The sequence below is a fragment of the Lemur catta genome, chromosome 1 (genome assembly GCF_020740605.2).
Source record: "Lemur catta isolate mLemCat1 chromosome 1, mLemCat1.pri, whole genome shotgun sequence".
NCBI lineage: Eukaryota > Metazoa > Chordata > Mammalia > Primates > Lemuridae > Lemur > Lemur catta.
Genome location: NC_059128.1, coordinates 26,686,309 through 26,704,429, shown reverse-complemented (window position 1 = coordinate 26,704,429; position 18,121 = coordinate 26,686,309). Strand labels below are relative to the sequence as shown.

Genomic DNA, 18,121 nt, shown 5'->3' with positions numbered 1-18,121 from the left:
ATATTGCCCAGACTGATCTCAAACTCCTCCTGGACTCAAGTCATTCTCCCTCCTCAGCCTCCTGAGTAGCAGGGATTAGTAGCGTGAGCCACCACACTCAGCTATTATTATTCTTTCTTTTAACTATATGATGGTTATAAAATGAATTTTGCTTTTTGCATTTACACTGTTGATAAACTATAACAGTGGAGCAATTGGTATAAGTTGTTATAAAGTAAACCAATAAAAAGATAATTTATTTTATTATAGTATTTCCTTGTGTTCTGTCTTTGCCAGAATTTCATGGAAGTTTCTTTATCTCCAGTTTGGAGATTATTCTTCCAAAACCTTCACTGAAGTTAGGAATCTTCTTCAGATAGCTTTTGAACAAGAGACATAGAGGGAATTTTTGTAACTGACGAAAAGGGTGCATGCAGTAACTAGATAGATAGTGTGATAGTGTTAGTTTTCTGGATGTTAGATTCTCTAAAGTCATAGGATTATTTAAAATGATACTAATTCTTTTAAAAAAATTAAATTAAAATGAGATTAAAGCTCCCATTTTTAGAATTTATTTTTCAACCCTAGATTAGAAAATATGAAGAGAATAATATAATAATGTAATTATTTGAAGAAATGTCATCAATAATATTGTGGAATAAACTTCTTAAAATGGTATTGCTTTCTATGAGCAATTCTGAAATCTATCTTTCTTGAGAAAAATTTCATATTGGTTGTGTTTTTGTTTGGAAGCTTTAAAAAATCCAATTACACAAATACTTGCTCAATTTCAAGTAACACAAATACGTGAAGGTTTCTCCTATATTCTCCAGAGTAGTTAAATTCTGTTTCTATTTCAGTATGTACTTTATGAGCCTTCCTTGGTGCTCATACTTTATAATTGAAGCTATTTATAAATACTGTAATTGCTATTGCCACCTAACAATCTACTTTCACTCATTTTTGAGTATACATAATATCATGTCTTTATGCTAGTTACTAAGCATACAAGAATGAGTAATTGATCCTAATTTGAAAGCAAATGATCAATGTAGTCATAAAAGATAGTTACTGTAAGGGATGTGTATGTATTTAGAGTGTGTTGAAGGTGTGTTCACAGTATATTGGGAGTACAGAGTAAGAATATTACTTCTGCCTAGGGGAAGAGCTTGATCATGGATAGATGGTTAGGTTGGGGGAGTCTTTTAGGGAGAGGTAACATTTAAACTGGCTGAAATATATAAAAATTTTACTGCATTTAGAAATCTACCTTTATCTGCTTTGAAAATACGTATGATATTTGTTAATACAATAGTAGTTAGATATAATAGATATATATAGGTATGGGTAACAATATATATATGATAGTTAGATGTAATTGTTATTAGTTACTGTTGTTGCTCTTGAAATTCCAAAAATAGAAGTTAGAGATTTATGTAATTTCATGGTTTGTTTACTATCAATTTAAAATTAGGTAGCATTGCCTTTAGATTGATTCATGCCCGTGATTTAAATTTTTAACCCTGCATTTCTGAAACTACTTGTAGCATTATGTACCTACAAAATGAAATTTTAAATATATCTGTCCATTTTATAAGGTAACCTCAGTTTTGTTTCCTGGTGTGCTCGCATTGCATTAGAAAATGATTATTATACTTTGAAGATTATATTCAGAGAGGATATTTATTATATAGCATAGTGTATATATGTGATTTTCATTTCACAGATAAATCCTAAAGCAGACATATTTTAAAGGTAAAAGTTAAAAAATGTCTAATGTGATTTATACTTAATATATGAACTATGTGAGGGCTATAAAGTTTTAAGTGGTATAAATAAGAAAACTCTGTTTCCAAGAAAGCAGGAGGAGGTAATTATTCATTCAGAAATGAATTTTATGTTTACTTTACGTATTTTGTCCTTCATTTCTTTAAAGGCCAAAGAAGCTAAACGACTAAAAGAATTCTTAGAAGACTATGATGATGATAGAGATGATCCCAAATATTACAGGTAAGGAAGCCTTGCTTTATGAACTCATACTCTGAACTTTTTATCAGCTGTATTTTCCCTTGTCTACCCAAGAGTGTGAGTTCACCAAGTGGAATAAGAAAGCTAGAAATCTTCACATTCTATCTTATGATCACTTTTATAGCTTATATGCTCTTTTCCATGTGGCATACAGCTATCAGAAAAGGATCGACAATTCTATGTATCTTTTTGTGTGTGGGGGATGATAGTATTATGTGAAATACTACTATTTTTTCTTCTTGTGTTTTAAATAGGTCCAGTTTCATAGCAAATTATGACTAATTTTTATAACTATCTAGCATTGCCTAGAAATTTTTTTCTTCAGGTACTTCAAGAGTGGTATATAGCAGTCTGTCCTCCCCTCCATCATCCCATCCCCATATAATTGTCTTATTTATTTGAAGTGAGAGTTGACACTTTGTATGACTTTAAGAATGGAGGAAACATAGTGATAATGACAAGACTATGTTTACTTATCACACATTAATATGTAGAGAGCACACTTTGTTAGTTAGGTGTTCAGTAGATACAGACTCTTAAGACAATCTTCAGTCTATTTGCATGCAATTTTGTGGTTTGTTTTTTTTTTTTTTTTTTTTTTTGAGACAGAGTCTCGCTCTATCACCCAGGTTAGAGTGCCATGGTGTCAGCCTAGCGCACAGCAACCTCAAACTCCTGGGCTCAAGCAATCCTCCTGCCTCAGCCTCTCGAGTAGCTGGGACTACAGGCTGTGCTACCCCACCTGGTTAAGTTTTCCTATTTTTAGTAGAGATAGAGTCTCGCTCTTGCTCAGGTTGGTCTCAAACTCCTGACCTCAAGCGACTCTCCCACCTTGGCCTCCCAGAGTGCTAGGATTACAGGTGTAAGTCACCATTCCCCGCCTGTATGCAGCTTATGGTGTTGAAAGCAAGTGCTGGAAACATCTGTAATAGTCAGTGATCTGTGTATTAAATGAGGCCTGTTTTTTTTTTTTTTTTTTTTTTTTTTTTTTGAGACAGAGTCTCGCTTTGTCGCCCAGGCTAGAGTGAGTGCCGTGGCATCAGCCTAGCTCACAGCAACCTCAAACTCCTGGGCTTAAGCAATCCTACTGCCTCAGCCTCCCGAGTAGCTGGGACTACAGGCATGTGCCACCATGCCCGGCTAATTTTTTCTATATAGATTTTTAGCTGTCCAAATCATTTCTTTCTATTTTTGGTAGAGACGGGGTCTCACTCTTGCTCAGGCCAGTCTCGAACTCCTGACCTCGAGCGATCCACCCGCCTCGGCCTCCCAGAGTGCTAGGATTTTAGGCGTGAGCCACCGCGCCCGGCCTTAAATGAGGCCTGTTATCATTTTCTTTTACAGAGGAAGTGCTCTTCAGAAAAGGCTGCGTGATAGAGAAAAGGAAATGGAAGCAGATGAACGAGATAGGAAGAGAGAGAAAGAAGAGCTTGAGGAGATTAGGCAACGCCTTCTGGCAGAAGGGCATCCAGATCCAGATGCAGAACTCCAGAGGGTGAGATACCATAACATTCATATGATTTTGTTTTAAGATTATCATGTCATCTTAAAGCCAGCCTATGATAATAGTTTAATTTATAGTTAAAGAGAATGTACTTTATGCTCCATAAAATTTGCTATTTTGTGGAAGGTTATTAGTAGTTTTCTTTTTTTCGAGACAGGGTCTCCCTTTGTTGCCCAGGCTGGAGTGCAGTGTTGTGATTGTAGCCCACTTTAACTTGAACTCCTGGGCTCAAGTGATCCTTCTCCCTCAGCTTCCCTAGTGGCTAGAACTATTGGAACTACAGGCACTTGCCACCATGGCTGGCAAATTTTTTTCTATTTTTTGTAGAGATAGGATCTCACTCTTACTCAGATTGGTCTCAAACTCCTGAGCTCAAGTGATCCTTCCACCTCAGCCTCCCAGAGTGCTAGGATTACAGGCGTGAGCCACCAAACCCATCCTCATATCAACTATTTTTAACCTGTTATATTCTTTTGGTTAACAGAAACCATATCTTACATGTCCCATTTATTTTTCAAAATGAAACAGTGTTACTTTTTTCCATTGATTAAAGTAAGTACTTGCATAACTAAAAGTTTAGGCAAGGTAGAAAATGATAATGAAGCAATTAAAAAATCATGTGAGAGGACCAGGATGGTGGCTCAAGCCTATAATCCTGGTGCTTTGGGAGAGCTCAGATGATCCTGCCACCTTAGCCTCCTAAGGCTTTGGGATTACAGGTGACTACCTGCATCTTACCACCCAGTTTTTAAAAACACTATTATGATGTGGGTTTTTTTCTTTCTTAATATCCTTTATCATTTCAGGGGAAGTGTTCATTTTTACTCCAAAATTTCTTTTTTCTTCCTTTCCTTGTTGTTTATGAATACAAAAGTGACTACCAGCCTCAACTGTTACCTAGAAAGAACAGATGATTGTGTATGAACAAGCTGAGGATATGAGCTGCCTTTTGTGGATTTTCTATATTATAAAATAAAAATTCTGGTTGTAATTTCTTTAAGGAAAATAACTTCCTTTGTGAATTCAGACTACGTATTTATCTTTGTTATCCCTGAAGAGCTTATATAAGCCACTGAAGAAATGTAATATATATAATTTTAAAAAATTAAAAATTTGATGGCACCAAATGTACTCTATAGATTTACTTAGCTTTCTGATTATAGAAGGAGGCGGTGTTCAGTTATTCTTAACCAAAAAGAGAAATATTTTACAAAAATAATGTAAAATAGAACATAGTTGAATCGAATATAGTTGTAGTCTCTTCCAAGTTAATCAGATTGTTTTTGTGGTTTTAGATGGAACAAGAAGCTGAGAGGCGCAGACAGCCACAAATAAAGCAAGAACCAGAATCAGAAGAAGAGCAAGAAGAAAAGCAAGAAAAAGAAGAAAAACGAGAAGAACCCATAGAAGAAGAAGAAGAGCCAGAACAAAAGCCTTGTCTCAAGCCCACTCTGAGGCCGATCAGCTCTGCCCCATCTGTTTCTTCTGCTAGTGGCAATGCAACACCCAACACTCCTGGGGATGAGTCTCCCTGTGGTATTATTATTCCTCATGAAAACTCACCAGATCAACAGCAACCTGAGGAGCATAGGCCAAAAATAGGACTAAGTCTTAAACTGGGTATGTTAGCATTTTCTTTCTTCTTATCATTTTTCCCTCCCTGCAAATACCTATATTGTGCTTTAAGGAAAAAAATAAATATGTGGTGCTTGGTAGGTAGATAGAAAATTACTAAAAAATGCCTTTCTAGCTCACGATTGTTTTCATAGTTCTAGTAGTGCTCCTATATCTGCAGCTGCCTCAAGTTCGAGAAGAAGTGAAAAGTTAAATTTTCTAGCACTTGTGAGTAGTGAGTTATTTTTTACAGTTGGGATCTTTCTCTTGAGATTTGTGGAAGTATACTTTATACTGCGTTTGAGGGATGGTGGGATGTAAAATGAAACACTTGCAAGTTAAGTCAGCATGCTAAGAGCGTGTTTTTACTATAGGTGCTTCCAATAGTCCGGGTCAGCCTAATTCTGTGAAGAGAAAGAAACTACCAGTAGATAGTGTATTCAACAAATTTGAGGATGAAGACAGTGATGATGTACCCCGAAAAAGGAAACTGGTTCCCTTGGATTATGGTGAAGATGATAAAAATGCTGCCAAAGGCACTGTAAACACTGAAGAAAAACGCAAACACATTAAGAGTCTCATTGAGAAAATCCCTACAGCCAAACCTGAGCTCTTTGCTTATCCTCTTGATTGGTCTATTGTGGATTCTGTGAGTAGGAAATTATGTTTCATCATGTTATTGGGAGTGGTTTGAATATGCCATGTAAACTCATTTGATTCTATTAATGACAAGTAAGGGGATAATCATCTTGACACCAAGTAAATGCCATGACCATGGAATACATGTTATTGGGCTATTTTTGGGTTGTACTTGAAGTAAAGATTAGAAGCAAATAATTGTATCTTGATACGTACTTTTCTTACTTTAACTTGTGAATGACCATACTATATTTTAGCCTTAAGAAAAATCATGAAGTTATAAGGTATAGACTTTAGTAAGTGTAATAAAAAGCTGTAATTCTTTAATTCAGTAACTATGCTTTGTTTTCCAGATTCTGATGGAACGACGAATTAGACCATGGATTAATAAGAAAATCATAGAATATATAGGTGAAGAAGAAGCTACGTTAGTTGATTTTGTTTGTTCTAAGGTTAGTCTTTTATTCTCTTCACTCCCAGCATTTATTTTAAATTTTAAAATATTAGACACTTTCTAAAATAACAAAAAACTTGCAGGGCCAAGTCCCTGATATTTTAGTTTCAATTAAGTGATTTATGGCTGCTTTAGTGAACTCTTCTACTACACTTCAGACCCCTCTCACCACATGTTCTCATTTTGGAGGGTCAAGGGTGACAGAATTGCTAGCTACTGCCAATTATGTTCTGTCTTCCTTCCTCTGAGAATGCTATGCCGTGCTCTGTTTGTCTTGGTTAGAAGAATGATGTTGAGGTTTTGTTCAGAAAAAGTGATAGATAGCTTGTCTGATCACCTTTAACAGTGTCCTATCCTTTGGACAGGAACAAAATAGTTTCCATATCATAATAATGGTCATGCGTATGGACTAATTATCATATGCCAGGCTTTCTTCATGGCTGGTACTGTCTTAGCATTTTATAGAACTTTATTTTCTTTAAACCTCCTAACAACCTTAGGAAATGAAAGTTACTAATGTGTCATATCCATTTTATATGGGAAGAAATTGAGGTTTAGGGAGAGATTTTGTCTTGGCCGTGATTGTTTAGTAAGAGAGTCTGACTTCTAAAACCCCTGCCAAGATGCATCATATCCTTCCATTGTCTTCTGAAAGCATAGTCTTAAGACAGTTACTGTAGTAGAAGCACCATATTCCTATAAGGGTATAACTATGCTGTTTTTTTCCACCAGTAACTGTTCTTTTAATAATATGAAAAACAAATTTAGGCTGACCTCTCCACTTGAAGTTATTGTAGCACTAAAACTTGTATAAATAAGGTTTGGTTTACAGTCAGAAGACAGATCATTCTATAGCAGTTAAGATCCCAGGTTTTGGTGTCAAACTTTTATTGCAGAGAGTGAAATTTCTGAGAAGTAAAATTTATAGAAAGGTTCCTCAACCAGAAGCAATTCCTATACTGGTATGAAGGTTTGTACCTTGAAATTTCTTGACTATATTGCTAATTTTTTGTTTGTTTTAAATGTGACAATTCTGTCTTTTAGGTTATGGCTCATAGTTCTCCTCAGAGCATTTTAGATGATGTTGCTATGGTAAGTTAGAGATTTCACTTATTAATATTAATAGATAAACAAACTCACTTTTGAATTTCATTCATTTTCTAACTGTGTTTCTTCCAGAATCTTTCTTTTTATGGTCCTGAATTAAAATATGAATATTCATTAAAGAGGTTAAAGGAATCCACACCAAGATATCTGCTGTTACCTGGCACTTAAAATTAGGGTTTATTGGTTGGGCTAGGTGTCTTATGCCTATAATCCTAGCACTTTGGGAGGCTGAGATGGGAGAATCACTTGAGCCTAGGAGTTTGAGACCAGCCTGACTAAGAGTGAGACCCTGTCTCTACAAAAAATTAGAAAAATTAGCCGAGTGTGGTGGCACATGCCTATAGTCCCAGCTACTCTGGAGGCTAGGACAGAAGGATGGTTTGAGCCCAGGAGCTTGAGGTTGCAGTGAGCTATGATGATGATGACACTACACTCTAGCCTGGGCAATAGAGCAAGACCCTGTCTTAAAAAAGAAAACATAAAGGGTAGATCAGTCCAGATGATATCAAGGTGCAAAGTATGGCCACGAGAAATTCCTGGGTATTGGGCTAAGGATTGGAGAGAAATACTGGAACCAGGTGCCGGAGCACTCACTTAATGGGAGGGAAAGACTAGGTTAGGTATTGGCTAGATAGCTGCTGTTTGGAATGAAAATGGTAATGTTGTGAGATTTCATGATCTTCCATGGTGATGGTTTTGTTTGTTTGTTTTATAAGGATAGAAACAGTGAAGATCCAGCAGCCTCTCTTGTAGAGACTAAGACATTGAGAGTGAGGGACTTCCTGAGAAGGCTCCAGGATTGTCAGGGGCTCTGGAGGATAGATCAGAGTTTCTCTTAAGGTTAGGTGAGAAAACTGACGAGTTGTTGGTGGTTAGTATAAAGTGGAATAGTAGCAGTCCAAAGGGCAGATTGAGAAGGTAGCAATGGAAAGTCAGTGGGGAGGAACAGGAAATATTAAGCATGATATGAGGTGATAGATAACTGGGAGAAATCGAATTTTTAACTACAGCAAAGATGTGAACGCGGGGCATGGTGGGGTTTTTAGCTAAAAGGAGGAGTTCTGAAGTCAAGATGTTTTGTGTCCAGTCACTCACTGTATGATGTCTAAAGCCAAATAACGTTCCTTTTCTGATGCCCAGCCAACCTGATGCAGCTGTTGTTTAGAACTCCTAATAAAACATTGGTGAAAAATTCATTGCTTCAAAGAAAAGGAGAAATGTGATTAGGTCTCAAATCTTTGGAGCTGGATTTTGAACTTTCTTGAGCTGTTTTTTTCTTGGGGTAGAGAGAGAGGGTGTCATACTTAGGCCTGAGTGATAGAATTTTTAAAAGATTCGTGTTCTTGATTTTGGCCTCAGCAGACTTGCAGTCATAGATTTCTCATGTCAATGTTAATCCATTTTGATCTGTTGTAAATTTTTTTTTTTTTTTGAGACAGAGTCTTGCTCTGTTGCCTGGGCTAGAGTGCTGTGGCGTCAGCTTAGCTCACAGCAACCTCAAACTCCTGGGCTCAAGCAATCCTCCTGCATCAGCCTCCCGAGTAGCTGGGACTACAGGCATGTGCCACCATACCCGGCTAATTTTTTTTTTCTATCTATATATATATATATATATTTTTTTTAGCTGTCCAGATCATTTCTTTTTATTTTTTTAGTAGAGACGGGGTCTCGCTCTTGCTCAGGCTGGTTTCGAACTCCTGAGCTCAAATGATCCGCCCGCCTCGGCCTCCCAGAGTGCTAGGATTACAGGCATGAGCCCCACCGCGCCCGGCCTGTTGTAATATTTTGAGTTTAATTAGACTCAATTGTTTTTTATTATTCTGGCTCATTCTTGTTCAGAAAGGGAGGAAATTTGAGCTAGTGTTGTCAGACAACTCTGGTAAAAGCTCATGGTCACTCTGAATATTTCTTGAATAAATGAAATCGAATTTTTAGTCTGAGTACTATTTCACTCGTACTAAAAAATCTAACTTTCAAACTATACCTTTCTTCATTTTACATAAATTAATGAACTTTGTATTTTGTGCCTATATCTATGTTATTTCTAAAGTATGACTTTCATATGAATTACTGTTGCAATATAATTCTCAAACTAGAGTAAAATCTGGGTCATAGAAGTCGAATTAGTTCTTTAATTAGTTGCCATCATTGAGAAATTGACAGAAATTATTCATAAAATAAAAATTTCTGGCTTTTTTGGGGTACTTATTGAGCACTTACTGTGTATGAGGCACTCAGTACATAATAGCTTTTAATTCCCACAGTGGTACCTAGTGTTTTGACATAGCCACGTTTCCTCAGTTTTACAGATAAGGGAACTGAGGCTCAGTAAGGTTAAGTAACCAACCAACGACACGTAGCTAATAAGAGGGAGAAGTGGAGTTTGAACCTAAGTAGTTTGACTAGAGATCCAGTTCTTTAAATTCCTATCCTAAACTGCCTCTGTGAAGATCTGGTAACATTAAGCCAGGTTTTGTCAAGCCAGTAGTGGTACCCTGGAGCACAGTCATAGTTGCCTCCTTTAGAAGGAGCAGGATAGTCCGTTTCTCCTTGCAGCAGCCCTGAGGTAGAGGGCCACATATGTGTGTGGGATGTGGGCAGGAGTGTTTGTGGGGACACGAGGCACTTAACTCATTAATAATAGATAGGAGGATAATTGCATTTTTTTCTCTCTTCTAGGTACTTGATGAGGAAGCAGAAGTTTTTATAGTCAAAATGTGGAGATTACTGATATATGAAACAGAAGCCAAGAAAATTGGTCTTGTGAAGTAAAACTCTTTTTACATTTAGAGTTCCATTTCAGATTTCTTCTTTCCCACCCTTTAAAGGACTTTGAATTTTTCTTTGTCTTCAAAGACACTTGTGAGATCTGTAATTTTTTTTAATGTAGAAAATGTGAATTTTTTTTGTCCTCCAATTTGTTGATGCTTTGTGTACTCCCTTGGTTGTAAAGTCATCTGAATCCTTGGTTCTCTTTATACTCACCAGGTACAAATTACTGGTATGTTTTATAAGCCGCAGCTACTGTACACAGCCTATCTGATATAATCTTGTTCTGCTGATTTGTTCCTTGTAAATATTAAAATGACTCCCCAATTCTTTTGCAGAATTGCACTTAATATTGAACTGTACTGTATAGGAACCAACATGAACGATTTTAATTGATAGAATACCAGTCATATCTACTATCATCTCACTCCCCTTTGATTAGAAATGGCAAGCCCTCGTAAAGTCGTGGAATTTAAAATTAGAGTGCAAAAATTAGCAGACAATCCATTCCTATTGTATCTCCGTATGAATGTGTTTGTGTGAATGTATGTGTAAAAGTCTTTCCTTTCCCTTGTTTGCTTTGGTGTGGGGTCCCTCAAACATTTCCTAATTAAAGAATAGAATCGTAAAGGAAAAATTGATATTGTGCCAATCCAAATGTCTGGTATGATTAGGTTATTGGTTTCCCAGAGCATGGTATTCTGTGGTGAGCAACAGTCTGCTAACAGGATGGGGTTTCCCTATTAATAGCTGGCTTCTTCAGCTTCTCTTCTAAAGGAGTGTGGATCACAGTGATTTTCCCTGCTAATTTCATTGCTCAGAAATGAGGAACATCCTAAAATCCTGAAGAGCTTTGTTTAATGCATTTTTGCACTAATTGGTCCATAGTTTGATTTTGTTGTATCCCATCTTCATTGTAAAAGCATAAGTGAAAAACCCTTTAAAAACATACAAAAGATAACATTAGGCAACTTTACAGACTGGAATTGGACAAACACAATGGGAATTCATTCAGCTTGGCAATTTACAAAGTTTACGTCTTATTTCTAAGGATAAAGTAAATCATTCAAGGTAGTTCCCAACCACTAATTTTTTGTTTTCGTCTGTTTTCAATAGAGGGCTTATATCGTGACTGTGTGTGTATACTACACACTTTGTTTTACCTCTGCTCATCAAAGTGTATAAATATACTGATGGTGTGCTTAGAAACATACCTGAGGCTTGCTTTATTATACATCAAAACTTCACCAGGGAGCAGAATTACCCGAAAATGTTAACAAGTTTTAAACAGTTTTTAAAACAAATTAGATGCAGCTGTTTCCATGTCTGAGTATTTAAAAGAAAGATAAAGATTGACCTGTTAAAAAAGCATAACTGTGAGCTTGAGTTACTAGATTTTTTTTTTTTAACACCCTGAGAGGACATTTGAAAACACTGTTCTTAACATTGAACCCTGACATGGTTCCATTATGTAAATATTTCAAGTATTAAAAATGTATATATTTGATCTTGGGGACTCATCTTCTTTCAGAGTCTTGTAAATAAATGGCATCATGTTGTAATTGTGTGGTGCATACTAGAAAACTTGACAATATGGGCTGAATTTTTTATGGACTTGATTTTTATGAGTGTTGGTATCTAAGGGTCAAAGAAGCTATTTACCTTATTTTGGATGAATCTATACATCTATGGAAATACCTCTTTTTGCTGTTAAATTTTAAGTTCTGGTTTCTCAAAGGAAAATTTCAGAAAGATGCCACTTGAAATTTATAAATTTATTTACCAGCTTTTTCTGTGATTCACCTCCAGCCCAGGACCTTGTTTGAGCAATTTATTATATTAAGCCTCACTGTCTTAGCATACTGCCCAGGTAGTGCCTCTGAAGCATCATATTAGGTTGTTTTTATTTAGCCAAGATCAGTATGTGGGTTTATTTCGGTAAATTTAATTTCCCTTGCTGGTCTCTCCTGCTGCTGTAGGACCCCTCTTAAAAACTAGAGATATCACTTATCTGAAACTCATAGGTGGCGTGTACCATATATTGCATAAACACCTTCAGTGAGGTTTGTGGCAGGACCCCTAATTTATATATTAACATTTCTGCAGCAGAGTGGGAACCATCACAGTAAGTGGGGTAAAGATCATTCAATTAATTGTTAAATGCCAGTTCAAATTAAGTTTTGTGATAAGATTAATGAAAAACCTTTGGATTTCCAGAATTTCTTGTTCTTCAGAATTGCATATAAAGAATTGGACGTGTATAAACTGGCATATTCTAGTTTCTTGGGAAATACAGATAAGAAATTTGTGTTAAATGCTTGAACTTTCTGGGTTGTCTTTACCAGAAGTCCATAAATCAATTTCGGTTTGGAAGCCTTTACACAGTATGAATTCATATTGCCCAGAGTTGTTATAAGAACAACATGAAAGTCTTAAGAACTATTCTTTTTTTTTTTGAGACAGAGTCTCACTCTGTTGCCCAGGCTAGAGTGAGTGCTGTGGTGTCAGCCTAGCTTACAGCAACCTCAAACTCCTGGGCTTAAGCGATCCTCCTGCCTCGGCCTCCTGAGTAGCTGGGACTACAGGCATGTGCCACCATGCCCAGCTAATTTTTTCTATATGTTTTTAGTTGTCCGGTTAATTTCTTTCTATTTTTTAGTAGAGACGGGGGTCTCACTCTTGCTCAGGCTGGTCTTGAACTCCTGACCTCGGGTGATCCACCCGCCTTGGCCTCCCAGAGTGCTAGGATTACAGGAGTGAGCCACCACGCTCGGCCTTAAGAACTATTCTTGATCTGGCAGTTAGAAAACTAAAATGACTTTTCCTTATTTGACTCTAAAAATAAAATCGTTTAAAATATGTATATCTGTTTTCAAGGAAGAAAGATAAGTTTGAAGCAGTTTTTCTCAAACTTTAATGTACTTCTGAATCAGTGGGATCTTGTTAAAACACAGATTCTGAATTAATAAGGCTGGGGTGCGGCCTGAGGTTTTGCATTTCTGACTAGCTCCCCAGTGATGTCAATGCCACCCGACCTAAGGACTACACTTTGATTAGCACTTTAAGGTAACATTTTATCCTAACAGACTATATAAATGCAACTTAATTTTCATTTTAGTTAGATTTTAAAGAGAAAAACATTTTTTGAGGCTGAAAATCATATTGTTATATTGATCAATATAAAATGATCTTCCAAAATGATGGCTGAGAACCACCTTAATATTCTAGGCTTTATTTCTAGCCAGCCTCAGAAAATTTCTTCTGTAGATAACTTTTTTTTTACTTATTCTGAATCTTACAGCCCTTCCTTGTAAGCTTTGTAAGTAATAAGGTAGTGATTATTTTGTGGAGAGTGCTCTTTCAGGTATTAATCAGGCATGAATACCAGATCTGGTGGAAAAATTGAGAAAACATTTGGCTTGAGAGCCAAATTGAACTAAACACTGTATCATTTTTTCTTTTTATATGAAGTTAAATTTTTTTTTTTTTTTTAGACACAGTCTCGCTCTGTTGGCCGGGCTAGAGTGAGTGCCATAGCATCAGCCTAGCTCGCATCAGCCTAGCTCACAGCAACCTCAAACTCCTGGGCTCAAGCAATCCTACTGCCTCAGCCTCCCAAGTAGCTGGGACTACAGGCATGTGCCACCATGCCTGGCTAATTTTTTCTATATATATTTTTAGTTGTCCAGATAATTTCTTTCTATTTTTAGTAGAGATGGAGGTCTCGCTCTTGCTCAGGCTGGTCTCAAACTCCTGACCTCAAGCGATCCACCCGCCTTGGCCTCACAGAGTGCTAGGATTGCAGGTGGGAGCCACTGCACCCGGCCATGAAAAAAAATTTTTAATGAAAAGAAATATAAGCAGGTATACAGTGTTTAGATGAGGCTTGTTTACCCAACTTTTTCTAATTAGTTTTATGAAATCCCCAATGAATGCCCAAGAAACTGCCATAATGTTTTGTCAAATTCATGACAGATTTCTCCAGTTTATATTTCAGCCTTTTGTTAATAATGAGAAATCGTTTTGCTCAGCAAAAAATGATGAGATTGGTTTGTGAACGTTACTGGAGATAAAAGGATGTGAGAAGGAATTCCCAGCAGGCAAAGAAAACAGTGTAGGTGTAAAGAAGAAACCAAGGAAACATTAACACCCCCTTCAGGAGTTGTTAATGTAATCGTATTGTAGACCAAACTTATAATTTTGATATATGAATTTATGATTTTTTGATAAGCTGGTAAATGTTTTATAATGTAGTTATGGTAAAATATTGAAATATGTTTGGGTTTTTTTTAATGTTTTCATTTTCATCTTTAATAGATTGTAATTAGTAAGGAGTTCAGGAAAACCAGTTGACGTGTACAAAATACTGTATGAATTATCAGATTTGTGGAAGAGACCTTCAGCCCAAGGTAATTACTACAATGTTGCCTGCAGATGGTTATGTAGAGGCCCCTATATATGGGATTCTAATTCATGGTCTAGCCTTGCACTCTCAAAAAATAACCACTAATGACAAGTGGTTTTAAATGCATTAAAATGAAATAAAACTTAAAAGCTCAGTTGTTCAGTTGCACTAGCCATATTTCAAGTGTTCAACAGTCATGTGTGATTATCATAAAAAATTTAGTTTTTATGTTGCACTATTCAAATTTTAAGTGCTTGATAACCATATCTAGCTAGTGGCTACCATATTGTACATTGCAGGTTATAGAACATTATCATGATTGTAGAAAGTTACATTGGACAGTGCTGGTCTAAATTCTAATACAGACCTAAGGGTAGAGAAAGGTGCTTGTTAATAAAATGCCAGCATAGAATGGATTTTTAGCAAATGTTTGTTGAAACAAAAATATTGTGTAAATTTAAGAATAGTTCTAAAAAAACCCTTTTCCTGTTTTTTTGTTTTTTTTTTTAAACAAAATCTAGTGAGCACTTTGCATTGTAGAATGCAAGAACTATGAAGGTTCACTCTTTTCCTGTCAGTTTTACAGTTTTGGTAAATGTAGTACCTAGTTGAAGAGCCTTGACTGATTGTTACTAAAGATGGAAAACCTAGTTAATAAAATTTCATTTTGTTCAGTGTATTATTGAGGAAAGTCTCTAAATAAGGGGCCCATGTTCTTGGTTGAGAAGGAAGTCATAATTAATAAAATGGTGACAAATGTAGAACTTAAGGCTAGAAATACAAGATTAATAAGACAAAGCAGCCTTGCTTTTAAGAAGGTTCTAATCTTAGGAAAGCAGTACTTGCAAAGAATTCAGGAGCTTATAAGATTCCGGAGCTAATAATATGGCCAAGCACTGAGTCCTGATGACAATTTTAATCTCACATCAATTCTACTTGCCTTCTATAGGGAACATGGCAGTGACATTGTAAGTGAAGGCAAACTGTTTTTATGTGGAACTGTGAGTGAATCGGATTGCCTTAGAGTTATTGGTGTGAAGAACTGGCCTTTTCTTTTCTGATTGACCAGGTCCTGACTTTACTAGTCATTTGACCCAGCCTCTTTAGTCCCTAACTACCCCCTCCCGCAAGGGGAGAAGTCCAGCACTTTGAATTTCCCTTCTGCTTTTTCTTTCGCTACTTACCACTGAGTTTTGCCATCATTTATTTTATCATTAACTTCTCCGTTCCAGTTCCCAAGTTCCAAACCCTCTGGGGACCTTCAGTGCTATTTGGTCATTCTTTTACTAGTAGTAGCTTTTGCTGTTTTTGAACCTTCAGTGCCACAGTAGATATTGAAAAACTATTCACAGAATGACTAAAAGTCATCTGATTTTCCCCTTCACCTCGCAGATAATCCTTCAATCTTAACAAAAACTTAACTTGAAAAAAGTTATTAGGCACATTCTCTCCAGTTCTAGCTCTCCAGTTTATGGCAACATCCATCTTAAATCTCTGCTTTCTGTAAGTGAAGATAGATACTACATGCATCCTATCCAGAAGATCTCCCTCACCCCACTGGCTCTGTTTTCTAGCCACATTCTTTGGTTCCTTAACCCTTGCTCAGATATTTCCATTACCTTCTTTGTAGCCTCAGTCTGCAACATCTTTTGAAAAACAACACAAAAATCTTGGGATCCTCCTTTCAACTACCCTACCAAAATTTCAGAAAGAGTATGTCATAGTGTTTGTGCCCTCGAAATTTCTTGAGTCTCACTCAACCTATTCTAGTTTGTACCTCATCATGCCACTGTCAACTGGTGACAACCTAAACAGGCTTTGTAAGAGCCTACACTCTGGTTTATCTTTTAGCATTCTGGACCTTTGCTGTCTGCATGGGGACTTTTCCTTGATGTCTAGCATATCATTTTTGCCTTGTTCCTCTCTAGACTGTCTTTCCCATTGTCTCTTGGTGGCTCTTCCTTGGGGTACCTGGGTGTTCATATTCATTAAAAAACTGGAGGAAAAATTATCTGGAGTCTAGTCATTCAAAGTCGTTTGCTTTTTTGTCTTTTTTGTTTTTGTTTGCAGGAATTTTTTTTTTTTTTGGCAGTAAATGTAAATACAACGTGTCTTTTTTTCATTTAACAATAAAAATTTCTGTTACACGTAATTTTCGTGAACAATTTTGGTGACATTTGACGAAGTGGGTGAGCCATAATTTATTGTAGAACATATTTAGCCTTCTAATTTGTGCTATAAAATATTACATGAATATCTTTGCACAAAAGTTTTATAGAGATTGTTTCTAAGAATAGTTTACCAGCATCTTAAGACATTCTACCCATATTAGCAGACTGCAAAGATCGAACTAGTTGATAAAATAGATGGGTTTTAGCCTCTATGCTTGTTCAACAAATGTATTGAACTGTTCTATGCGCTAGATGGGCACTGTTCTCAGCACTTGTAATATATAAATGATCAAAAATCTCTACCCTTGTTAAGTTAAGGGCGGGGGTGGGTAGGAGAGGAATTTTTAAAATATTTTTTGTTCAATCTTTCTCCCTCCCCCAACTTAATCTTTTCCCGGTTTTTCTTTTTTTTAAACTTTTTAATTTCTTCACTTTTCACCACTATACTAAGGAGGATTCCTTTGGAAAAGATTACTTCTTTTTTTTTTTATTTTTTATTTTTTATTTCAGCTCTTCATGGGGGTACAAAAGCTCAGGTTATATACATAAGATTACTTCTTAAATATGAAGTTACTTTGTGAAAAAACTATTAAAGTCGGTTTGATACTTTGGATCAGGGTTGGGAGGAGGGATTGGGGATTGATGCAGTAGGGATGTGAGGGCATATCTTGGGGAGGAATTTAAAAGAAACTTTAGAAAAATATAACTTGGCCAGATACCATATATCATTAATTTCACTTTTAGTTTTCTGATTACCTGTGAGTTTGAATTTCTCCATTGTAAACCTGTAGTTTTATAAGGTAGTATTCATTGTTTAGTTTTAACTTTCAGATGAACAGATGAACGGAAGAGTGCTATGCTGCTTAATGGGTTAGTTGATATTGTCTTGACAAAAAGCTGGCGGATGCAAAACATCAAATGACCAAGCAACCCACTATGAACCAGATGTTGTTAGGCTTAGGGACAACAAAAATAAGACACATTTTCTACGCTCATCTAGCTTACATCTAGGAAGACTGGTTCTCAAGCTTGGAGCCCAAGAATCTTGGAGGATGTTTGTTTAAAGTGAAGTTTCTCTGGTTCTCCCCACCCACCAGAAGTTTTGATTGATTGGGGGAGAAGGGCATGGATATTTACAATTTTAACTAGCATCCTCTTGATTGTGAAGCCCCTAGTTCGCACTTTGAGAAACTATACAAACACTACAAGTACTACAGAGAAATGAAAGAAGTTAGATTAAGATCTATTGCTTGTAGGCCGGAGAAACGCACGGGGGCCAGTTCCTCAGCTCAAGAGCAGTCTCGGATCCGTGACAACCCACGCCTGCTTAGGCGCATTCCTCCAGGTGGAGGAGGCCAGCTGGAGCCCGGGATTTCCCCCGCAAGCCTCGCGCGCTGCCGGAAGCTCCGCCCCCGCTGGCCTGGCCGCCAACGGCGCCAGAGCCGGAAATG

The 18,121-nt window shown here is 36.8% G+C and overlaps 1 protein-coding gene across 2 annotated transcripts in view; it reads left to right on the top strand.

Annotated features, from left to right (window-relative positions):
- RBM25 (RNA binding motif protein 25) overlaps nt 1-11,601 on the top strand; it is a 48,238-nt gene extending 36,637 nt beyond the window's left edge. For both annotated transcript variants that reach the window (XM_045564436.1, XM_045564426.1), the window contains 7 exons: nt 1,916-1,989; nt 3,352-3,502; nt 4,807-5,131; nt 5,500-5,774; nt 6,118-6,216; nt 7,263-7,310; nt 10,005-11,601. In XM_045564436.1, coding sequence (XP_045420392.1) covers nt 1,916-1,989; nt 3,352-3,502; nt 4,807-5,131; nt 5,500-5,774; nt 6,118-6,216; nt 7,263-7,310; nt 10,005-10,097 — 1,065 coding nt within the window. In that variant the 3' untranslated portion in view covers nt 10,098-11,601. The remainder of the gene's footprint in view (nt 1-1,915; nt 1,990-3,351; nt 3,503-4,806; nt 5,132-5,499; nt 5,775-6,117; nt 6,217-7,262; nt 7,311-10,004) is intronic.
- Nucleotides 11,602-18,121: the final 6,520 nt, after the last annotated feature.